The sequence below is a fragment of the Astyanax mexicanus genome, chromosome 11, assembly GCF_023375975.1.
Source record: "Astyanax mexicanus isolate ESR-SI-001 chromosome 11, AstMex3_surface, whole genome shotgun sequence".
In the NCBI taxonomy this organism is placed as follows: domain Eukaryota; kingdom Metazoa; phylum Chordata; class Actinopteri; order Characiformes; family Acestrorhamphidae; genus Astyanax; species Astyanax mexicanus.
In genome coordinates, this window is record NC_064418.1 from 51,239,804 (window position 1) to 51,265,320 (window position 25,517).

At 36.5% G+C, this 25,517-nt stretch overlaps 1 protein-coding gene across 1 annotated transcript in view; it reads left to right on the plus strand.

Moving 5' to 3' along the window:
* ttn.2 (titin, tandem duplicate 2) overlaps positions 1–25,517 on the plus strand; it is a 285,809-nt gene that overhangs the window by 190,787 nt on the left and 69,505 nt on the right. Inside the window, exons 157-177 of the mRNA XM_049484655.1 lie at positions 986–1,285; positions 1,999–2,295; positions 3,326–3,610; positions 5,992–6,285; positions 7,231–7,530; positions 8,937–9,245; positions 10,074–10,273; positions 10,766–11,195; positions 12,129–12,437; positions 13,305–13,486; positions 13,606–13,735; positions 14,803–15,102; positions 16,273–16,590; positions 17,389–17,685; positions 18,896–19,195; positions 20,207–20,521; positions 21,123–21,271; positions 21,445–21,595; positions 22,267–22,548; positions 23,721–24,023; positions 24,651–24,956. Coding sequence (XP_049340612.1) covers positions 986–1,285; positions 1,999–2,295; positions 3,326–3,610; positions 5,992–6,285; positions 7,231–7,530; positions 8,937–9,245; positions 10,074–10,273; positions 10,766–11,195; positions 12,129–12,437; positions 13,305–13,486; positions 13,606–13,735; positions 14,803–15,102; positions 16,273–16,590; positions 17,389–17,685; positions 18,896–19,195; positions 20,207–20,521; positions 21,123–21,271; positions 21,445–21,595; positions 22,267–22,548; positions 23,721–24,023; positions 24,651–24,956 — 5,757 coding nt within the window. The remainder of the gene's footprint in view (positions 1–985; positions 1,286–1,998; positions 2,296–3,325; positions 3,611–5,991; positions 6,286–7,230; positions 7,531–8,936; positions 9,246–10,073; positions 10,274–10,765; positions 11,196–12,128; positions 12,438–13,304; positions 13,487–13,605; positions 13,736–14,802; positions 15,103–16,272; positions 16,591–17,388; positions 17,686–18,895; positions 19,196–20,206; positions 20,522–21,122; positions 21,272–21,444; positions 21,596–22,266; positions 22,549–23,720; positions 24,024–24,650; positions 24,957–25,517) is intronic.

Genomic DNA, 25,517 nt, shown 5'->3' on the forward strand with positions numbered 1-25,517 from the left:
CTTTTTATTCTGAGATTCCTGATCAGTTTTAAACCCTGGTGAATAAAAAATATACTTAATTGTAACAGATTTATATACTTAGTTTACAATATATTAAAAGTACATTAATATTATGCTTTCATCGAACGTTTGAAAGTAAACTTTAGTAAATCCTTTTTAAAAAGTACAATATAGTGTATTTTAAAAGTGTAAAAATAGACTACTATAAAGTACACTTTTTTAGTTTAATGTAATTCAATATATTTCTGAAAAACATCTAAAATACTTCAAAAAAAATTCCAAATAAGACATTTTTTGGTACAATGTATCTTATCATGTTTTAGAAAGTAAATTAAATTACTACTACTAATTTTAATGTAAAAAATGTAAAGTTAATTTGTAACACGCTAAAAATTGCAGTACAGTATATTCAAATATATATTTTTATACCCAACCAAGTATATATATATATTTAGAAGTGTGCTACTTCTAGTAAAAGACAGGAACAAAAAAACATGTATATTTGTACTCTAATGTAAATATAGATTACATATATTTAACATCAATTCTTAGTACATATACTCTAATATACCCGATGAATAGTAAATAGTGGTACAGTTGTAATACTCATTATTAAATGTATTATAATTTTACTGTAAACATATTTAAACAATATGGTGTTAAATACAGTACGTAAAGTAGTTACTTAAGTATATTTAAAATAGTATCATTTTAGTACAGTTAAGTACACTTTTTACACAATTTAAGTAAGACTTTTTTACTATTTTTATACAATTAAAGTATAAAAAGAAACAAAAAAAATGGTGTTCCTTTTTAGCACTCTTTAAATATACTGATTATTAATAATGTGGCTACAAGAACACTATAGTACTATAGTATAATAATGCTTTAATATACTTTAATCTACAGTTTTTCACTAGGGGAAAGCATTAGGGGCTCTCTAATGTTATTATTCACACTTTTTTACTGTTTTTTCACACTGCAGATCCACCAGAGGCTCCAGAGAAGCCTGAGATCACAGACGTCACAGCCAACAGCATGGTGGTCACATGGAACGAACCCAACGACAACGGCAGCCCCATCCAGGGGTACTGGGTGGAGAAGCGTGAGATTAACAGCACACACTGGGCGAGAGTTAACCGCAGCATCGTCAACGAGCTGGAGATACAGGTGGAGGGTCTGCTGGAGGGCCTGACCTACATCTTCAGGGTCTGTGCAGAGAACCTGGCTGGACCTGGAAAGTTCAGCCCACCTTCTGAACCCAAGACGGCCCAGGCTCCAATCTGTAAGTCTGATTATACTGTATAACTATATAAAGAGCTCTGGTAAAATCAAAGAAACTCGTAATCTTTCAGTGGTCTCTTAGTTGTTTATATATATATACAGGGGTTGGAGAATGAAACTGAAACACCTGTCATCATTTTAGTGTGGGATTTTAGGTTTCATGACTAAATTGGAGCAGCCTGGTGTTCAATCTTCATTAATTGCACATTGCACCAGTAAGAGCAGAGTGTGAAGGTTCAATTATCAGGGTAAGAGCACAGTTCTGCTCTAAATATTACAATGAACACAACATTATGGGAGACATACCAGAGTTCAAACGAGGACAAATTGTTGGTGCACGTCTTGCTGGAGCATCTGTGACCAAGACAGCAAGTCTTTGTGATGCATCAAGAGCCACGGTATCCAGGGTAATGTCAGCATACCACCAAGAAGGACCAACCACATCCAACAGGATTAACTGTGGATGCTGTAAGAGGAAGCTGTCTGAAAGGGATGTTCGGGTGCTAACCCGGATTGTATCCAAAAAACATAAAACCACGACTGATCAAATCACGCAAAATTCAATGATCACCTCAACTCTCCTGTTTCCACCAGAACTGTCCGTCACCACAATCAATTATTGATTATTGTGCTCTAAAACCAGGAGTTTTGGATTGCTGTTGGATCGTGTTCTCTAAACACTTTTAATCTAATTTAAACCCGTATCTCTTTCAGTGCCGCCAGGTCCTCCTATTCCGCGTATCGTGGACACCACAGATCACTCTATAGATGTAGAGTGGGATCCTCCTGCAGATAACGGAGGCGCCGATATCTTCGGATATCATGTAGATAAACTCATCGCCGGCACTAAGGACTGGTCCCGAGCCACAGAGAGACCCTGGAAGACCAACGCCTTCACCGTGTTCGGGGTTAGAGAGGGCGGTAAATACGTGGTGCGAGTCGTGGCCGTTAACTGCGCTGGTGAAGGAGCTCCTGGAATCACCGACGCCGTCATTGTGAGGAATCCTGCAGGTATGACCCTCAAACCATCACTCGTTCTTACAGAATAAGACTTGAAATATAGATATTTATAAATATTTAGACAGTAACACAATCTTCATGATTTGTTTCGTGCATGCCACCACACTGGATCTGTTAAAACATAAACTTTCAGTTTTAATTTAAGGCTTTAAACAAAAATATGAAGCTAATATGAATCTCCTGTTAGACTCAATTATCAGGAATAGTAAAGGTGTTCCTGAGTCAGTTTGACCCGGTGCATTTTGTATTATCCAAAAGATGCCAAAAACCAAAAGAGAAAAACTCTAAAAAAATCAATGTGAATATTTAATTACTAATTACTATTACTATTCTATCAATATTTAGTGCAGTGGTGTTCCTTACCTCTAACAGGTAATGCTTCAATTAGGATCATTCAAACACAATAGTTTTAAATACAGTAACATCGAAACTTAACATTGCAATTTTTAGTTTTAGTTTTAGTTTTAGTTTAGTTTTTGCAGAGGGTGGTTGCAAACATGTGAGATAAATATACTATGAATTTTTATAGTATATGTTAATTATTACACTCATTAAGGAAAGCAGAAGAAGTTTAATGCTGGAAAAAACAAAAATACTTGTAACTATTTTTCCTAGATCTTAAAACTTTAAAACAGGTCAATTTAACCCAGAACAGAACAGTAACAGGAGGGTTAAGCGTTTAGGAACTGCAACCATTTTTCTACAAAGTCTCCTCATTTCAGGGACTTTAAAATAAGTAATAATAATAATAATAATAATAATAATAATAATAATAATAATAATAATAATAACAACAATACATTTTATTTTTATAGAGCTTTTCAGGAAACTCAAAGACGCTTTACATTGCATAAAAAAACAATATAAAAATACATATAGGTAATAAGTAATAATTGAACATATTACCACAAGCCCAATGGATTGTGAAGATTGTGTTCTAATTGTATATAAAGGACTGTATAACAGGATAAAGAATGTATAACTGTATTTTTATATCTGTCCTGTTATTTCTCTGTAACAGAGCCTCCTGTAATTGATCTGGGTCTGGCGATGAAAGCTGGTATTACTGTGTTAGCCGGGGAGATGTTGAGGATTCCGGCTCGAGTGACCGGGAGACCGAAACCGTCTCTCACCTGGACGAAGGACGACGCTGCTCCTAATAAAGAGCGCGTGGAGATCGAGGAGGTCGGACAGGACAGCACCATCATCATTAAAGCTGCTAACAGGAGCGACAGCGGCAAATACCAGATCACTGCAGCCAACCCCAGCGGCATCAAATCCGCCTGGACCAGAGTCGACGTTATGGGTGAGAACTAATAGAATTTAATAGGGTTTAATCGGGTTTAATAGGGTTTAATCGGGTTTATTAGGGTTTAATCGGGTTTAATAGGGTTTAATCGGGTTTATTAGGGTTTAATCGGGTTTAATAGGGTTTAATCGGGTTTATTAGGGTTTAATCGGGTTTAATAGGGTTTAATCGGGTTTATTAGGGTTTAATCGGGTTTAATCGGGTTTAATAGGGTTTAATCGGGTTTAATAGGGTTTAATCGGGTTTATTAGGGTTTAATCGGGTTTAATAGGGTTTAATCGGGTTTATTAGGGTTTAATCGGGTTTAATAGGGTTTAATCGGGTTTATTAGGGTTTAATCGGGTTTAATAGGGTTTAATCGGGTTTATTAGGGTTTAATCGGGTTTATTAGGGTTTAATCGGGTTTAATAGGGTTTAATCGGGTTTATTAGGGTTTAATCGGGTTTAATAGGGTTTAATTGGGTTTAATAGGGTTTATTAGGGTTTAATCGGGTTTATTAGGGTTTAATCGGGTTTAATAGGGTTTAATCGGGTTTAATAGGGTTTAATAGGGTTTAATAGGGTTTATTAGGGTTTAATCGGGTTTATTAGGGTTTAATCGGGTTTAATAGGGTTTAATCCGGTTTAATAGGGTTTAATAGGGTTTATTAGGGTTTAATCGGGTTTATTAGGGTTTAATCGGGTTTAATAGGGTTTATTAGGGTTTAATAGGGTTTATTAGGGTTTAATCGGGTTTAATAGGGTTTAATCGGGTTTATTAGGGTTTAATCGGGTTTATTAGGGTTTAATCGGGTTTATTAGGGTTTAATCGGGTTTATTAGGGTTTAATCGGGTTTAATAGGGTTTAATCGGGTTTATTAGGGTTTAATCGGGTTTAATAGGGTTTAATTGGGTTTAATAGGGTTTATTAGGGTTTAATCGGGTTTATTAGGGTTTAATCGGGTTTAATAGGGTTTAATCGGGTTTAATAGGGTTTAATAGGGTTTAATCGGGTTTATTAGGGTTTAATCGGGTTTATTAGGGTTTAATCGGGTTTATTAGGGTTTAATCGGGTTTATTAGGGTTTAATCGGGTTTAATAGGGTTTAATCGGGTTTATTAGGGTTTAATTGGGTTTAATAGGGTTTAATAGGGTTTATTAGGGTTTAATCGGGTTTATTAGGGTTTAATCGGGTTTAATAGGGTTTAATCGGGTTTAATAGGGTTTAATTGGGTTTAATAGGGTTTAATAGGGTTTATTAGGGTTTAATCGGGTTTATTAGGGTTTAATCGGGTTTAATAGGGTTTAATCGGGTTTAATAGGGTTTAATAGGGTTTATTAGGGTTTAATCGGGTTTATTAGGGTTTAATCGGGTTTATTAGGGTTTAATCGGGTTTAATAGGGTTTAATCGGGTTTAATAGGGTTTAATCGGGTTTAATAGGGTTTAATAGGGTTTATTAGGGTTTAATCGGGTTTATTAGGGTTTAATCGGGTTTAATAGGGTTTAATCGGGTTTAATAGGGTTTATTAGGGTTTAATCGGGCTTATTAGGGTTTAATCGGGTTTAATAGGGTTTATTAGGGTTTAATCGGGTTTATTAGGGTTTAATCGGGTTTAATAGGGTTTAATAGGGTTTATTAGGGTTTAATCGAGTTTATTAGGGTTTAATCGGGTTTAATCGGGTTTAATAGGGTTTAATAGGGTTTATTAGGGTTTAATCGGGTTTATTAGGGTTTAATCGGGTTTAATAGGGTTTAATTGGGTTTAATAGGGTTTATTAGGGTTTAATCGGGTTTATTAGGGTTTAATTGGGTTTAATAGGGTTTAATCGGGTTTAATAGGGTTTAATAGGGTTTATTAGGGTTTAATCGGGTTTATTAGGGTTTAATCGGGTTTAATAGGGTTTAATAGGGTTTAATCGGGTTTATTAGGGTTTAATCGGGTTTAATAGGGTTTAATAGGGTTTATTAGGGTTTAATCGGGTTTATTAGGGTTTAATCGGGTTTAATAGGGTTTATTAGGGTTTAATCGGGTTTAATAGGGGGATTGTAGTCCAAGGGCTCACAGTCGCTCCCACACTCAGAGCGGTAATGACAGGAGGCGCAGGATGAGCCGTGGCTGGTGTGACAATATCTTAATATTTATATTTGACTCATCATATAGTTATATATATGGTAAGAAGCTTATAATTAGATAATTTGATAGATATGATATCTTAACCACTAATACAGGTTTTAAGGTTAAAATGGTTTAAAACTAATCACAATTTAAATCGTTATCGCAAAATTCTGTAGAAAAATCGCAGTTAGATATTTTTCCCAAATTGCTATATTCTACTGAATTACTTGTATTCTTTGAAAAATAATAATAATTGATTTTTGTGACGTCCTGTGTTCAGATGTTCCCGGGCCGGTGGTGGACCTGAAGCCTGTTGTGGTGACGAGGAAGCTGATGATGCTGAACTGGGGTGATCCGGATGACGACGGCGGCAGTGATGTGACCGGATTCATTATTGAAAGGAGGGAACCTAAGATGCACACCTGGAGACAGCCCATCGAGACTCCTTCCTCTAAGTGTGAAATCGTGGGGATTATCGAGGGGCAGGAGTACATCTTCAGGGTCGTGGCCAAGAACAAGTACGGCTGTGGTCCTCCAGTTGACCTGGGGCCGATCCGGGCGGTGGATCCACTCGGTAAGAGACATAGTGTTTATATTTACTGAACACTGAGCGGCAAAAAACTTTAGAGCTAAGTGCAGTGCTTCAGAATTAGAAAGACTCAGAACCATATCGATGTTCACAGACTCTTAGTTTTTCGATCATTTCAATGAATCACTGTTGAGTCCAACTTTCTTCAATTTGAGCCCAAAATTGAACAGTTTCATTGTCGATTTGACCATTTAACCCCTAAAAACATGTAAAAAAAACAAAAACATGTAGTAGAAAGTTTTGCCACTCAGTCCAGCTAAATGCATCTACACACTAAAAAAAGTGATTTTGTGTTTTAGTCAAGAGAACTAATTTTATAATATTATCAAATTCAGAGAACTTTAACCTGAAAGCTTACATATTTGTTGAACCAACGTTTTAGTACTGTATACTACACATGTGCCAATGCTCTTTCATCAGTGTTGGTTCATACAGCTTTCCCATTGGCTCCTAGCCACAGTATATTTGCATATTGGGTGTGACCTCTCTCTTACTGATCATCTTTGTGTTTGTGTCAGTTGCCCAAAGCTAACTTGCTTATCCTAGCCTTGCATTAGTGTAATATATAATATATGTGTTGTTTGTCAGGTCTTAGTGTTGTAGGCTGTAAGAACAAGTAACCTTTATTCTGTGTTGCTGGTGATCACAGTATGTTGGCTTGGAGCTTTTTCACTCTTATGCTGCCACAGTATTATGATGTCAGTATTGGCAGTTCTATAAAAATATGCTTATTATGTTGAGAATACCTATATTGTGTGAACAAAACTCAGTTAAGTTAAATAAAAGTAAAATTGTACGTATTTACAGCTTTACTGTGTCAAAGCAAAATGATAACTTTTTTTTACAGTGTAGCTTCTAAACCAATACATCATCATAAGCCAACTCTAAATCAACCAATCAATATTAAACGTGTCGTTCTTCTTCTGTTAGCTCCACCCACCTCCCCCGAGAAGTTCCACTACTCTGAGAGAACCAAGTCTTCCATTACCCTCACCTGGAGACCGCCTCGTAACGACGGTGGAAGCCCGATCATCGGCTACATCATCGAGAAGAAGCGTCAGGACCATCCCGCCTTCCAGCCCTGCACTGAGGAGAAGGTCACGGCTCTGACTCTGACTGTAGAGAACCTGGACGAGCTGCACATGTACGAGTTCCGCGCCAAAGCCGTGAACAGCATCGGAGAGAGCGACCCGTCCATCCCACTCACTGTAGTGATCCAGGACGATGAAGGTTCGTTCAGTTTTAGTTTTCACTTTGGTTTCGTCACTTATTAAACAATAGAAGAAGAAAAAGACAGAACAGGTGTTGTGCTGAAATGCGTCTCAAACACAACACCTGAAAAAAAAACTCACAAAATTGACTACATTCTACCAAACATCACAACAAAGGTGTGAAAAGCTGTATCTCCAATCATTACTCTGTAGGTAGAAGTATAGATACTAGAGTTTAATAAAATACTTCTGTAGAAGTTAAAGAAGCTTTTCAAGTCAAGTCAAGAGTCAAGAGGTACAGGTACACAGTGTGATGAAATTACGTTCCTCCGGAACCATGGTGCAACATAGAACCACAAGCAATAGACAACATAAAGTGCAGGAGTGACGACAGTGCAACATAAAATTATAAAATTATAACACTAAATAACAATAAATACAATAAATACAAAAGACGAGACAATTTAAAGACAGGACAGTGCAGTACCGATACGGTATAATAAAGTGTATAGTGGGGATAAGGTGCAGAGATGTGTAACATACTGTAACATATAGAACATATATAATCACAGCAGTTACTGAGGTAGAGTTTATAGTTTTTAAGAGTGCAGCAAATAAAGTCATGTCAGCCTCTGTGGGCTGACTGGGTGTGTGTGTGGGTGAAGTTCAGTTCTTTTTTACTCTTTTACTCTTTAGTTAAAAGTGTTTAAAAAGTACTGGATTCAAAACTACTTAAAGTATAAAAGTAAAAACAATGTAAGGAGAAAAAATAAAATAAAGCCATTAAGAACAAAAGCTTAGGCCACGCCCACAGAGTCATATAGTGCACAATTACCCCCCTCCCCCAAAACACATTGTTCTAAAAGCTATAATGACTATAATGTTCAAATATTAAAATGTTAATGTTGATAATATAATGTGGGATTTTGCACTAGGGCTCCTCCCTACTGTTTCAGCTGCATATATGCTTTTATTAAAATGAATGTATTTTATATACAGAGTAATATAAATATATTAAAGAAGTTTAGTTGGGCTGGAGTTTATCTGGAATTCTCTTGAGTCTCTGCACAGATCATCTTCATACTAGACTACATACGTCTGCTATGTTCTTACTGTGTGTGTGTGTGTGGGGGGGGGGGTGACGTGTGCAGGTGTGATGGATCACAGTATAAACCAATAGGGAGTGGGAATGGTATATGTTTCTACTCTACATCCAATCACAATCAGATTCACTCTATCTGGATGGAGAGATTTATCTGGATAGGGGTTTTATTGAACGATGAGAAGCCGGATTGAAAACCAGCTGAAGTTAAACAGGAGTAACGAGTTTTTATTAAAATGTAAGGAGTAGCTATCTGCTATCTTGGTCTGGACATTTTCATGTGTTAAAACTCAGCTCTTCTGTTTTTATTATTATTTCTACAGTTCCTCCGTCTCTGCACATGCTGAAGCACTTTAAGGGAGATCTGATCCGAGTGCGTAAGAACGAGCCGATCGAGATGCCGGCTGAGATCACCGGTCTCCCCATGCCGAAGGTCGAGTGGCTGAAGGACGACGTCGTGATTCCAAAATCCACCGAGAGAGTCCTGATCGAAACCAAAGAGATGGACCGACTCACCGAACACACCAAACTCAGCATCCCCGCCATCGCCAGACTGGATAAAGGAACCTACACCGTCACCGCCTCCAACCGCCTCGGAACACTCAGCCACTCCATCACCGTAGAGGTGCTCGGTGAGTCTGAGTCATCAAACATCCAGTGCTTCTATAGATAGACAGAAAGATAGACAGCTAGACAGACAGACAGCTAGATAGATAGACAGACAGACAGATGCATGGTGTGCAGATGTAAGACGTAAAAAGCATAAATATTATTCAGGTAATTGTGCAATAATAAATAAAGGAATAAAGGAATATCTGAACCAGTAGTAATAGTGATATTATTATTAACTTTAATTGTATATATATAGAATATAAAATAAAAAAAAATAAATAAAAAATAATCTATAATTTATAGTGTTCAGATATAATATACTCTTCTGATGGGCACCAGCAGTCCAAGATGCTGCCACTTTGTTTGGGAGATCGCCAGTTCGAATCCTGGTCATGTAGATTACACAAGAGCACAGTTGGTCTTGCTCTCTCTCTCTGGGTGGGTACAGTACAGTACAGTAGATGGCGCTCTCTCTTTCCCCTCATCACTCCTAGGGTGATGTGGATCAGCACAAGGCTGTATCTGTGAGCTGATGTATCAGAACCGAGTCTCTGCGATTTCCTCCGAGCGTTAGCGCTGTGATGCTACTCGGTAATGCTACATCATCAGCAGCTCAAACAGAGGCGGAGTCTGACTTCACATGTATCGGAGGAGACGTGTGCTGGTCTTCTTAACCCTCCTGGTGTTGAAGCATCACTAGTGATGGGGGGAGGAGTCCTAATGAGTGGGTTGGGTAATTGGTTGTGTAAATTGGAAAGAAAATGGAAAATAGAAATAAAATGATAAAAAACTAAGAAAAAATAGTCTTCTGATTGTTCCGTTTTCTGTTTTTTTATTTATTATATCAGATCGCCCAACGCCACCAAGAAACCTCACCGTATCCAACATCCGCGCCGAGTCCTGTCACCTGGCGTGGGACGCCCCGCTGGATATCGGGGGCAGTGAGCTCACCAACTACATCGTGGAGAAGAAAGATCTGAACGTGGAGGAGGTGGAGAAGGCTGAGTGGGTCGTGGTGAATAACGCCGTGGTTGAGAGGAAGTTAGGGGTGAGTGAATTATAGATTAAACTTAAAGAAAATGATTAAAATTAGAGCTGGGTGATTTGTTTCAGAATGTGTATCACTTTATAATAACTTATAATAAAATAACTGTTTTAGTTCATTTCGTCCTTTTATTTTATTACATTTTAGTACTATTATTCTAGTAATTTATATATACTTTTTGACTGCTTTAACTATTAGCCTGTACACTTTTAACATGCAAAGAAAACAAGTTCATATTTATAAAGTTTTAAGAGTTCAGAAATCAATATTTGCTGGAATAATCCTGGTTTTTAATCACAGTTTTCAGTTTTTACTGATCATCCATCTTCCTCTTGATTATATTCCAGAGTTTTTTTTTTATTTGGTAAAATCAAAGAAACTCATCATTTTAAGTGCTCTCTTATTTTTTTAAAGCGCTGTATATATAAAATCTTTAATACTTCTTTAAGCTGAATTTAACCTAAACATTTTTATATTTCTTGTTTGTATCTGCAGGTTTGGGAGCTTGAAACAGGAGGGAAGTATCAGTTCAGAGTAAAAGCTGAGAATAAGTACGGGATCAGCGACGGCTGTGAGACTGAAGAAGTTCATATTAAGGATCCGTTCGCTCTGCCTGGTCCTCCGGAGAAGGTCACCATCGCTGAGCACTCTAAAGTTCACATGCTGGTGACGTGGGACCCACCCCGGGACTGCGGGGGATCTATGATCACTGGCTATTGGCTGGAGAAGCGGGAGAAGGGCACCTCCTATTGGGCTAAAGTGAACAAGGCCATGGTGACCAAGCGTGGCACTAAAGGCTGGGAGCTGCAGGTCACGCGTCTCATCGAGGGGCTGGAGTACGAGTTCCGGGCCATGGCCTGCAACGCCGCCGGCATCGGCCCACCCAGCGCCGTCTCCGAATCCGCCTTCGCCGACGACCCAATCAGTACGTTTATCACATTATTTTATTATATTATTTCATCACTTTATTTTGTGTCAAATACTGTATATAGATAGATCCCTATTTTAGCTTTATCTATAGGAGAATCAGCAACATTACACTGTGTATCTTGATTTAGGACATTGTGTCAGTGTGTCTTTGCTATCGAAACAACAGGAAAAGTACACCTTGTGCATCTCGAAACGCAAAGTAAAAGTCATGTAATAATTCTCTTAATTAATAAAACTTTGTCGGATTGCTATTGTAACGGTGCAGCTACCTGGACGTGTTCAACAAACTCTTCTCAGCAGAGGAAACTGAGCTGCTGGTTGACGCTGTGAAGCAGTTGCTAGATGGTTTCCAAGTTGTTGCTATGGTGAACGTGGTGAATGATGTGGTGTCGCTAAGAGGTTGCCGCGTGGTTACTGAGGTGTTGCTAGGTGGTTGCCAAGGTGTTGCTATGGTATCCATGGTGGTTGCTGTGGTCTTGCTAAGTGGCTTAAAAAAAATCTATATATATTTATATATATATATATATATATATATGCTGCGTTAAATATGCTTTGTTTATGTATTACAGCACCACCATTACAGTAAGATAGGGCCCATATAGTTACATAAGTCATGTTTATATTTTAAAGTGTTTTTGATATACTGTTGGTATAATTTTTTTTTGTTCATTTTGGATATATACATACATATGAAATATTGTTAAAAATAACATAGAGAATAATTACAAATCCAGCAAGACCTACCAGATCCCTCTTTTTCTAGTTTCTAGAATAAGTATATATATCAGACATTGGGCACATTGACACCATTAAATATAATATTTCAATATTTTGGCCCCTCCCAACTCAAGAATACTACTAATATTAATTTAAAATGTATATACAGTATTTAATGCTGTTTTAAATATGCACTGTTTGTGTATTACAGCTCCACCCGGACAGCCAGCTGCTCCTGAAATCGCTGATAAAACCAAGCGCAGCGTCACGCTGTCCTGGACCCCCCCGGCTAAAGACGGAGGACGTCCCATCAAAGGGTACATCATCGAGATCCAGGACGAGGGGACGTCCGAGTGGGCGAGAGTCAACGACCCCGAGAACCTCCACCCCACCACCGAGCTCACCATCCCCAACCTGCAGGAGCTGAAGAAGTACCGCTTCAGGATCATCGCCGTCAACGACATCGGAGAGTCCGAGCCCAGTCCCAGAACCACCGAGGTCCTGATGGAGGACATCCACAGTACGTCCCGCCCCCCTTTACCCCCCCTCCCTCCCCGTTTACTCTAAACTCTCATCAGAATCAGAATCAAAAACAAAATCAAAATTGCCTTTATTTTCACATAATCACAAATACCGGCAAAATTACCCATCAACCCACTAGAATTAACCACAAGTAATTTTTATCAATTTTTAATTTTTAAAGCAGACTATATGATATGAAGTTTGTGTCAAAAGTTTCCCGCAAAAAAAATAAAATTAATCCGCAATCAAAATTGAAACAATCAAAAGAAATGTTGCAAATCCAAAAGAGAAAAAATGTAGCAAATATACATTTTAAATATATTTGGTTACTTTTATTGGTTACTATTATTCTTTGTAGTTATTTTTTAATTATTTCAGTTTGGATTTTGCCAGTTTTTGCTTTTATTTTGGTGTTTTTGTGGGACCTACCATCTTTTAAGCCCCGCCCACCCGTGAAAACTGTGCCAAAACTAAAAAGCAAAAAAAACTGAAGCAGGAGCAAACGAGAGATTCCAGAAGCAAAAGTCTTTATCAGCAAAATCCACAGAAATCCAGAGAAATCCACAAAATCACAAAAATAAAAGACGGGGAAACTTGAAAACTGAATTTTTTTTTAAATAACTGCAAAGAATAATAATGTAACCAAGTATATTTAAAAATAGATATTTGCCATATTTGTTTTTTTTTTTTCTTTTGAATTGGCATCATACATTTGTTTTCCTTAAAATTGGAGGACATCCGCAGTACGTTTCGCTGTACGTTACGCTGTGTCCAAACTTTTGACCTGTTCTGTATAATCTCAGGATGTGATGAGTTTAAACGTCTCTAATCTGGATTTCTTGTGATTTTATTTGTTTTATTGCAGCTGAACCGAAGCTGTTCCTGGACGTTTCTCCTGATGAGCTTTACTCCATCCGCGCTGGAACTCCAATCAAAATCCCCGTGTCCATCAGGGGACGTCCCGTTCCAAAGGTCACGTGGGACTTCGATGGTAAAGCAAAGACGGAGAAGAAAGACCGTCTCCACACGCTGCCTGTAGAAGCTCAGGTACAACAGTTTATATTCTGAAATTTTGAGTTTGAGTTTGTTTTAATGGAAGATTAAAACATTAATATAATTCACATTATAAAATATTCTCAGTTTTAATGGATTTTATTACGTTTCAGGTGGAATCTACAGACACCACCTCCGTCGTGACGGTTCCAGTGAGTTTGAGAACGCACTCGGGCAGATACACCGTCACCGCCAAGAACAAAACCGGACAGAAGCACATCAACATCAGAGTCGTCGTTCTCGGTGAGTTCTACCTGCATCTCTCAGGAAAAAATTAATAAATCATCTGGCAATGACTAATAATTTTAATAATAATTCAGATGCTCATCAGCTAAAAAATCTTAAAAGCTGAAACTTAAACAGGTCTTTTTTGATATGTTGGAATTTGCTGTTGAATACTATAAATTATTCTGTGATTAACCACAATTCAAGTCATTTAATAATTTTATTAAAACTAAAAAGCCAAAATATGAAGCAGAAGCAAACGAGAGATTCCAGATGCAAAAGTCTCTAACAGTAAAATCAACAGAAATCCACAGAAAATCCACAAAAACACAAAAATAAAAGTAAAAACTGGCAAAATTCAAACTGAATTTGATATATATATATATATATATATATTTGCCAGTTTTTCTCTTTTGAATTGGGCATCATACCCTTTTTTTCTTTTGTTTCTTACAATTTTGATTGTGGATTTTATAAAACATTTGGCACAAAATTCACTCCACAAGACTGGATCATTTTTACTGTATTATAGTATCTCAGGGTAGTTTTGATGTTTTTTTTAAATGAGAATATTGTGTTACTGAGTTTAACTGAGAGAATTAATGGAGAAAATAAACGCTAGTCTAGCTCCATATTCCACACCTTCAACAAGATGAAACGAGCCATCATCTGAGAGAGAGAGAGGAAGAGAGGAGGAAGAGTCCAAAAGCATTGTTAAAATACAAGTTTATGAATTACATTGTAAATTATATTTAATTTTGATCTAAAGTTAAAGGTGAATTTAATTCAAATTTACAAAATTTCAGATTTACTGATCACTTGTATCAGCATTTAAGCTCCATAGATCTTTACATTACATTACATTACATTACATTACATTTAGCGAACACTTTTTTCAAAGCGACTTTTAATAATAATGTACATTTATTAATAGAAGACATAGATTTTTAAGGTAAAGACACATTAAAGACAAGGAGGAGAAGTTATTTAGTTGGAGGTGTTTGGAGAGTAGGTGCTCTCTGAAAGGCTCGGTTTATTAAAGATTAAATGGAGAAATGCATTAACTCTATTATTGTATTTTACAGACGTTCCTGGTCCTCCGAAGGAGCTGAAGGTGACGGACGTCACCAGGTCCACCATGAGGCTGATCTGGAAGCTGCCGGATACTGACGGAGGAGAGAGAATTAAGAGCTACTTCATCGAGAAGAAGGCCGTCTCAGGAAAGGCCTGGACCAAGGTAAACGCTACCTGTGCCAGCATGGCGTACGTGGTGCCCGACCTCCTGGAGGGTCAGGAGTACCTGTTCCGCGTTCGCGCCGAGAACCGCCTCGGCATGGGACCCTTCACCGTCACCACCGACCCCGTCCGAGCCAGAGATCCTATCTGTGAGTGTCTGAACCTTCTCTTTACCTCCATAAATATACACTGAAAAAAAATTAGGAGTAAAATTTACTTTTTTTTTTAAGTTTTTCCACGAAAAAACAGCAAGTAAATTTAACAGATTATATATTCAAGTAATATTTACTCAAAGCTCTCAGTGTATTTAACTACACATTTTTCAACATCATTATTCAATTACATTTTACTCTAATATAGTGTATCTTAGTAGATTTTACTAAAACAATGTAATGCATGGCTTTAATTATTTATTTAATAATAGTAATAGTAATTTTAAAATACTTCAGTAATGCTTACCTGCCAAATATTTTATTTATCGTAGTATTCATTTCTGTAGGTGTTAATACAGAATATTTAATTTCCATAAAGCGCAGATTTGAAGTAGCACACTTTACAACTTTACAATAAGTTTTAAATATATTTTTTTGCCCCAATAAAGTAATGCATCTTTGTTTATCAGTCAAAAAAAAAAATAATAATACAATTAACAAGATAAAGGACTAAGGACAAAACACAAGAGAGATCTATCTTTAAACCAAGAATTCAAGCTACCAAATAACCAAAATTAACCAAATATACTTGCTGCACCCAAAACATGATGCAAAATGATGCAACTTCCTGTCTTTAAATTGGTTTTAAAGTAGTGTCTTGACGGTCACACCACATGATATTCTATAAAATTGAGATCGTCAGACAAAGTTTGCTTGTATATTACAATGGAAATAAAATCACAAATGCTTTGCAGTTTTGTACAGGACTAAAAAAACACTTTAAAAATCGGCCAAATTGAGCAGAAAAAAATATATAGTTGTGGGGTAAATCTCCATTGCCTACTGCATTCCATGAGAAAAAGTTTACTTAGAACAAAAAAATACAAAAATGTTGTAAAAAATTATTCGGCATTTAGACTAAAATTTACAAATGTATTTGACGAAAAACAATTACAAAGAAACACCATGTAGTGCATTAATTTTAATTAATTAATTTTATGTGAAATCCTTAATTGACTAGATTGTACTACATTATTTTTGTAGATAGAACTTAAATAAACTTCATATTTAGTCAAAAGATATAGATTTTTTTACAGGGTGGAAATAAGGAAGGTTACTGAAATTAATGTAACATATATAATGTCTTTCCTTTTCTTTTGTTTTCAGATCCTCCTGATCCTCCAACTAAACTCAAGATTAACCTGGTCACTAAGACCAGCGTGACCCTCACCTGGGTTCCTCCCAAAAACAACGGCGGGTCTCCGGTGACGCACTACATCATCGAGAGGCTGAGCTGGGACACCAGCGGTCCTCAGAAGGAGACGTGGAAGCAGTGCAATAAGAGGGACGTGGAGGAGACAATCTTCATCATAGAGGATCTGAAGGAAGGAGGAGAGTACGAGTTCCGCGCTAAAGCCGTGAACGAAGCCGGACCGAGCCGACCCTCCGTCACCGTCGGACCAATCATCATCAAAGATCAGACCTGTGAGTATCTGACTCACATTTCACTTATTTATTATACTTTAGTATATTTATTTTAGAGCTGCACTCGTCTCTGAAACGCTTAATATCTACGTTTAACTTTCCATTCATGTGTTTTTCCTGTTCTTGAGTTCCAGTGCTGATTTCAACCATGTTAAGAAATCCAGCACAGCCTAATTTTTGTGGAATAATGAGATGGACAGCATGCATCAGTCCTGCGAAAGTTACTATTAATAATAACTCATGTTATGTCAAAAATCCATTGTTTTATAAAAATAAAAAAAACCTTTAAAAACTAAACTCTCAAAACCTCAGTCGATTGTTGATTTTTACATTAATGCACTTTAAAAATTAGCCCTGCATTTGTTTTGGTTACTCAGTAGCACTAATTAAAAGCACAAACATTAGTTTTGTTGTTTTATCAGTATTACTATTATTTTTTTCTTTTTTATTGTATTATTAAAAGTTAGTTTTAGCTTAATTTTAACTGTTAACTTTTAATTTTAACTTAAGTTTAACTTTGTTGTTGTATTAATTTTATCTTCTTGTGATCTTAATTTTTTTATCAATTAAACGTTTTATTATTATTACTATTATTATTTGTTTTTATTCATATTTTTTATTTTTATCAAATTTTATCTTTTATTCACTGTTATTTTAAAATAATTCAATGTCTTTATGATGTTGATTCCTGTTTTTGTAAATGCTCTGCTACATTGTAAATGAGGGTCAATATAAAGTTTGATTGATTAATAGATTGATTGACTGATTGATTGATTGATTGATTTTATTTTATTTCAGGTGCTCCCACGATCGAGCTGAGAGAAGCTCTGGAAGGAGCAGAAACGTTTGATATAAATATCGTGGCGAGGATCCAGGGCTGCCCGTTCCCGTCTCTGGTTTGGCAGAAAGCTGTGATTGATAAGCCGGAGGAGAAGAGCGATGTGCATTATGATCAGCATATCAATAAATTAGTATCTGATGATAAATGCACGCTGCTGATCCAGCAGGCCAAGAGAGACGACAGCGCTGTTTACACGCTCACCGCCACCAACAGCATCGGCAAAGCGGCTAAAGACATCAAACTCACCATCCTCGGTAAAAAACTGCATTTACTATTTAATATTTACTAAAAACTGCTGGGATATATGATTAAAATAATGTTATATTGTAATATTGATATTTAATATACTGTACATGCACATAAAATGCATTAGTAGCAGCAGATTTTTACATTTAAAAGTATCCCATGTTGATGCCCCATAGATACTCAATAGATATATCTATATAAATCTATATAAATTACAGAATGTAAATAATTCTCAATGCTTCTCCCTCAACCCTAACCTTAAATCAATTCTTTAAAACTTAACATTACATTATACTAAAACTTAAATCTAACCCTAAAACCTAAACCTAAGATTATACTAAAACTTAAATCTAAACCTAAGTCTAACATTATCCTAACATTGTCACGGTCTCGCTCTGTTCCCCTGTGTTTCTCCTGTAATTTTCCGTCACATGTGTGTAATTTGTAGCTCCGCCCTTTCCCCAGGTGTTCAGTGTTTCATGTTACTATTTATAGCTCACTTTAGTCCTTGTTTATCCGTCGGTCTTTGCACCTTCCTCTGTCGTTTTGTCTCGCCACGTTTGCTATTGTTTGTTCACGGTTTCGTTACGCTCTATTTATTTCTTGTATATTTCTAGTCACGTTTCTTGCCTGTTTGTTTCTTTGTTTATTTTGTATATATTTACGTATTTATCCGTTGTATATATTCCCTAACCTTGTTTTGTTCTTATCTGTTTAGCTTAGCTCTTTGTTTGTTTTCCCTGTTTGTTTATGTATATATATTTATTCGTTATTCCCCTGTTTGTTTGTTTGTTTACTTATTATTCATTAAAGTCTGTCTTACCCGCTTTTACGTCCGCCTCCCGTCTGGTCCCGCGTTACAAACATTTAAAACTAACATTATACTAAAACTAAACTACTAGGTTTACCCTAAATCTAAACTTTTAAAGATTAAGGTTGTATTTAATTGAATGTTAGTTGAGCATCTATGGGGCATCAAACAATGGACCATCCTAGAAAAGTTAAAGTGTTACCAATGTAAAATTTAAATACTACAATTAACTAAGTAATACTATTTAAATACAGTTTATTTTTATCACTGATTGAACTTACTCTAATAAATATGTATATTTTTGAATATTTTTAAAGATCCCTGTTACTTAAAAAAAACTTAATTAATTTATCCCAGTACGATAGTCCAGCTCTACCGATGTAAATGTAAATTCTCTTGCTCTGCAGGACGACCTGGGCCGCCGGTGGGACCGGTTAAATTTGAGGAAGTTTTTGCGGAGAGGATCGGTCTCTCCTGGAAACCTCCCACTGACGACGGCGGATCAAAGATCACCAACTTCGTGGTGGAGAAGCGTGAGGACAACAGGAAGACGTGGGTCCACGTCTCCAGCGACCCTAAAGAGTGCGCCTACACGGTTCAGAGACTCACCGAGGGACACGAGTACGAGTTCCGCATCATGGCCCAGAACAAATACGGCGTCGGACCCCCTCTCTACAGCGAACCCGAGAAAGCCCGGAACCTCTTCAGTACGCATCACTTCCTGTCTTACTGTTTAAGCTTTTTAGGACCACCAATAACCGGAATCGGTGCAAAAATCAGTGTACAAAAATATGCAGGACTAAACTGCCTGAAGTATTGTAAAAAATATATATATATATATATAGGTCTGATAGGTAAAGTGCAGTAATTAAAAAAAGCTAAAAAAGCTACTACTATATGACCTGAAAAAAAACTATTTTTACTCTGACTTCCATTAAAAGTTCTGTTAAAAGGTTTTATCTCTTTTCTGTAAAGTTGATGTTTTTTAATATTTTTTGCACCTTAGCATTTTATCTGAAACCATTGTGAAAAGGAAGTATGCTTAAAAGCATTAAAAGGTTGTTCAAATTACATAAAAAAACTACTAAAAGTGCATTTTCAATTTAATATACTTATTAAAAATATACACATTTAATATACTTTCTCTGTGTTTCCATAAAATGTATTTTTTAAGGAATATTCTTTAAATGAAACATTGTGTTGGTAAAAAATGTATACAGTATTAAGTCATTAAGGTGTACACAATATATGCATCAATACGTAAAATAGTAAATTTACAATATGCTTCAAGTGTATTAAAAATACTGTTTAAAAACACAAACTTAAATCTACTTAAGTTGCACTTGAAAACACAACCTAATGATTTTGTGTTGTGTTTAAATATAGTTTAATTACAACTGAAATATATTAAGTTGCCACAAGTTGTTCCGAAATAGTACATTTAGTATGTATTTAGGTACATATTTTATTTTTTTTTAAATGTATGTACGTTTCTATGTTAAGTATACTTTAAAAAATATACTTAAATAAACTCTGATTAAACTCTGATTTTCTAATATTTGTGAAAATAAAAATAAAAACGTTTCATAATTGCCAAGATAAAGAGAATTATAATTCACACAGGTGTCGAAACCCTTTGCACAAAGTACTGACTTTACAGTATTTACTAAATAAACTTAAATATATATATATTTCTAAACATACTTTTTTCCCTACAGCTGTTCCAGGCCAGTGTAATAAACCCACCGTCTCTGAAATCTCTCTTGAGTCCATGACGGTTGAGTGGGAGGAGCCAGAATATGATGGTGGATCTCCAGTAACTGGTTATTGGCTGGAGCGTAAGGAAACCACGGCCAAGCGCTGGACCAAAGTGAACCGTGACCCAATCAGAATCCGTCCCCTTGGCGTCTCTCACGTCGTCACCGGTCTGATGGAAGGAGCCACCTACCAGTTCCGGGTCACCGCCATCAACGCCGCCGGCTGTGGGCTCCCCAGCCTGCCGTCCGACCCGGCTGTTTCCAGAGACCCCATCGGTAGGATTATAAAATTCTTAAAATTACTGGTGTTTTTATACTCAGGGTTCATACATGTTTTAACCAATAGATTTCCAGGATTTTTCCAGGATTTTTCCATGATTTTTCCAGGCCTTCAAGGCACATTTTTATGACTATACGATTTTTAAAACATCAGTGCAGACATGGACAATAAAAACAAAAAATAACTAAAACTACAATTAAAATTGATTATAGTAGCTCTAAAATGAATCAGATAAAATAAAATGTGAGTCAGATCCTGAGAGCTCCATTGTTTTTAGGGCTAAATTACTGAATTATCTCTAAGCTGATATATTTTTTTTTAACTCAAAATATATTTTCTCCATCGATAAACTGAAACACACAGATTTTAGGACCAAATTTTCATGACTTTTCCCAAACTTTCTGGGTATTTTTATTTTTCCAAAACTTAGCCAGGCCTGGAAATTATTGCTATTTTCAAATTCCATCACTTTTCCAGGATTTTCATGACCGTATGAACCCTGTATACTGTAATATTCACTTCTAATCTGTTGAGAAATTCACTGAATTCACTAAATTTCACTATAAAATCGTATTAAACCGTTTTTATTTTTTTCAGCTCCTCCTGGACCTCCAATTCCTAAAGTGACCGACTGCACCAAATCCACCGTCGACCTCGAATGGATTCCTCCGCTGAACGACGGCGGATCAAAGATCACAGGATACTTCATTGAGTACAAAGAAGAAGGAAAGGAGGAATGGGAGAAGGTACGGGAAATTTTGTAGTTTCTAGATTTAATAAACGAGTTTGGCCCATGGTCACTCTGGAGGAGCTGCAGAAATCCTCAGCTAATGCAAGTGGAAGAATTTATAAACAGTAATCATAAAATAATAAAGTTCTCTAATTTTAATTGGGAATTCTTTTGTCTTGATTTTTTAAGGCTAAAGACAAGGAGATCAGAGGAACCAAGTTTGTGGTTCCCGGACTGAAGGAGCTCGGACTTTACCGGTTCAGAGTGAGGGCGGTGAACGCTGCCGGGGTCGGAGAACCCGGTGAAGTGGCCGACGTGATCGAGGTCAAGGACAGAACAAGTAAGAATAAGAAAAGACTTACTACTAGACTACTAGACTCTATTAATAACACATTCATAACATATTATAGTGCATTCATACGACATTATAAACATGGCTATAAATATTTATAAAAATGCATAACCCATAATAATAAGCCATGTTTATTATGCATTATGAATTGTGATCACAATACACGATAAGCTGTGCTTAAATATGTATGTTAAAATAGTATACATATATATTTTAACATACATTTTAAAAGCACAGCTTATAATGTATTTTATTATACTATATATTTATACATATATCATTATACATATCATTATTAATCTAGTCCCACAATGGATGTCTGTCACTTTACTTGGAAAGCACTAATCCCTATTATAATACATTATATGTGACTATAACTAATATTATATTCAATATAAGTATCATTTTAATTATGTGTGATTAAAATAAATTTTGGGTTGTCTAGAACCACAACATTAAATTTAGCTCTACAAGAGTCTGCTCTTCTACTCCAGGAAAAGGAAAATTAAAACTTTAAGGGCTTTTGGTTTGGAGAATTTTTTGAGCCAATCGGTTCAAACTGTTGAGTCATAATTCGATAACTTGTTCTGTCGCGCCAACATTTCAGCGCTCCTCAGAGAATTGGATTTAATGCTTAAATCTGGATTATTTAATTCCAGTTCCTCCTGAAGTTGACCTGGACGCCTCGGTGAAGGAGAAGATCGTGGTTCATGCCGGCGGCGTGATCCGAATCATCGCCTACGTTTCTGGAAAACCTGCACCTCAGATCACCTGGAACAGAGACGACGGTGAACTGCCCGCGGAGGCTGTAGTGGAGACCACAGGTATCAGCTCAGCTCTGGTGATCAAGAGATGCAGGAGGCATCACCAGGGCATCTACACCCTGACCGCCAAGAACGACGGAGGAGAGCGCAAGAAGGCCATTATCGTGGAGGTGTTGGGTGAGTTCGGCTGATTTACTCGTGATAATAAACATATTCTGTATTTGTTTTGCTATTCACTAGAGCTGCAACGATTAGTCGACTAATTGTCAATTAGTAGCACTAAAACAAAACAAAAGTGCCCAATCACAACAGATTTCACATTTCCCCACTAAATATCAGCACTTTCCACATTTAAAGGACCATGTTTTGGACATTTAAATCCCATGTTCAGCTGTTTCTATCATTTTAAACTAATAGTAAAACCTAGAACTAGGGCTGCAAATAATGGTTATTTTGGAAGGCGATTATTTTTTCGATTAGTTGCTTAATCAACGATTCCTTCGCTGTGTTCTCCTTATCTCTAATCGTTGTGGCTAATCGAAGTTAGCGATTATATCGACTAATCGTTGCAGCCCCACAGCAAGCAGAGAGAGAGGACAAGGCAGAAATAATCGTTGACGAATCGATTAATTGGAAAGATAATCGGCAGATTAGTCAACTACTAAAATAATCATTAGTTGCAGCCCTACTGCCTACTATTCACTATGAAGTTCTAGGGATAACATTATAGTTTTGTAAAAGTTTGTTGTAAGTTTAAATGCGTGCACTAAATATTCTGCAGTTTTTTTGTTGCAATAGTATATTTTTGTATTTTTTTCACAGTACATTGAAATATTTATATATTTATAGTTATTTTATGGCCATATTACCCACCCCATAAAATCGAATAAAATGATTTATTTTGCTATTATTAGATCTTAGACTTAGATTATTGTCTTGTGTCTCTTGTCTTATGTATGTCTATATCTGTGTCCTTGTTGTATTGTTCATATACTGTAGTGTCTCCCATTCTTTTCCTATTTGCTCAGTCACTTTATATGTATTTGTACTACTCACTTTGCATTATAAATCAATAGGTTTTGCGTTGAATAGATGACATATTTATTGCATTTTTAGCTTATTTTAAAACATTTATTCTCCTATCAATATATATTTTATGTTAACCCCCGGGGATGAATAAAGTTTTCTGAATTTAAATCTGAATTTATATTTATAATCTTATTTTCTGTACTTGTTGTATCTTTTGGGAAGTAGAGTAATGTAATTTAAATTCTCTGTATCAGATTTATTATTAATAATTAAACTACTTGACTCGACTCTAATGAAATGATTTATTTCCCTGTGATCAGACGTCCCCGGCCCCGTGGGTCAGCCCTTCTCCGGTGTTAATCTCACCACCGACTCCTGTAAGCTGACGTGGTATTCTCCCGAAGACGACGGCGGCTCAGCCATCACTAACTACATCATAGAGAAGAGAGAGTCGGACCGCCGGGGCTGGACCTCCGTCACCTACACCGTCACCAGACACAACGCCGTGGTGCAGGGGCTGATCGACGGCAAGGCCTACTTCTTCAGAATCGCCGCTGAAAATATCATCGGAAGAGGTCCATTTATCGAGACCACCGCCCAAGTGCTCATCAAGGACCCGATCTGTATGTATCAATTAAATTAACACATAAAGAATCATGTAGTAACTTAAAAAAAGTATTAAACAAACCTGAATACTCTAAAATACTCTGTAATACTCTTGTTGGCTGTTTGTTAACTTGTGTTTTCTTTCGCTGGTAACTCTGATTAATTTATCCTGTACACCAGAGTAAACTCTTGCTTTTCATTTTCTTTCCTCGGGTGGTCCTGATGAGTGCCAGTTTCATCATTATAACATTTTTGTTGGTCTTTTTGGTCTTTCAAAGTTTTTCAGAATTTTTTTTTCTGATGAACTGACCATAATTTCTTAAAATCCTATTCACTGTATACCTGTAACTCTACCTCTTCACTACTTTACTTTAACTGATGCTCTCAAACACTTTATTAAGAGACAAGAAATTCAAGTAATTAACTCTTGATGAGTTCAGCACAGCTGTTAACTGAAAGCCTGAATTCCAGGTGATAAAGCTGGCTGAGAAAGGTTTAAGCAAGAAACATATTCTGGTTTGTTTAACACTTTGTTGTTGACTAAATTAATTCCATAAGTTTTTATTCATAGTTTGAATGACTAGTTTTATTTATGTATATCTGTTTTTTATAAATATCTGTGGTTTTGTGTGGTTTGTGTTCAGCTGTTCCCGAGCGTCCGGAGGATCTGGAGGTGACGGCAGTAAGTAAGGACTCCATCAGTGTGGAATGGAGACCGCCGAAGTACGACGGCGGCGCCGAAGTGACGAGTTACATCCTGGAAGTTCGTCAGCTCGGAAAAGACAACTTCACTCGTATCGCGGCGGAGGAGAAGCTGATGGAGCGTAAATTTACTCACACAGGACTTAAAGTGGGATCCACTTACGAATTCCGCGTCAGCGCCGTCAACCAGATCGGCCAGGGCAAGCATTCCTTCAGCACCAAGCCAATCACCTGCAAGGACGAGCTCGGTGAGTAATATATATATATATTATATAACATATACTGTATATATATATATATATATATATATATATATATATATATATATATATATATATATATATATATGTTATATATGTTATTATATATATAACAAATAATGAGTAGTGAACACTAATAATTTTTTATTAATATTGAAAGAATTTTGATTGAAAGAATCAAAAATGACAATTTTTAGCACAAAATTAACCAGTATCAAATGTTCATATATAGAGAGAGATTGAGAGAGTGAAATAGAGAAAGAAAGAGAGAGAGTTAAAGAGAAATAAAGAGAGTAAGAGAGAGAGAGAGAGAGAGAGAGAGAGAGAGAGAGAGAGAGAGAAAGAAAAAGAGAGGGAGTGAAAGAGAAAGAAATAGAAAGTGTGAAAAAGAGAAATAGAGTGATAGAGTGAAAGAGAAAAAGAATGAGAGAGAAAGAGTGAAAGTGAGAAAGAGGGAGAGAGAGTGAACGAGAGAAAGAAAGTAAGAGAGTGAAAGAGAGAGTGATAGAGATACAGAGAGCAAGAGAGAGAGAAAAAGAAAGAAAGTAA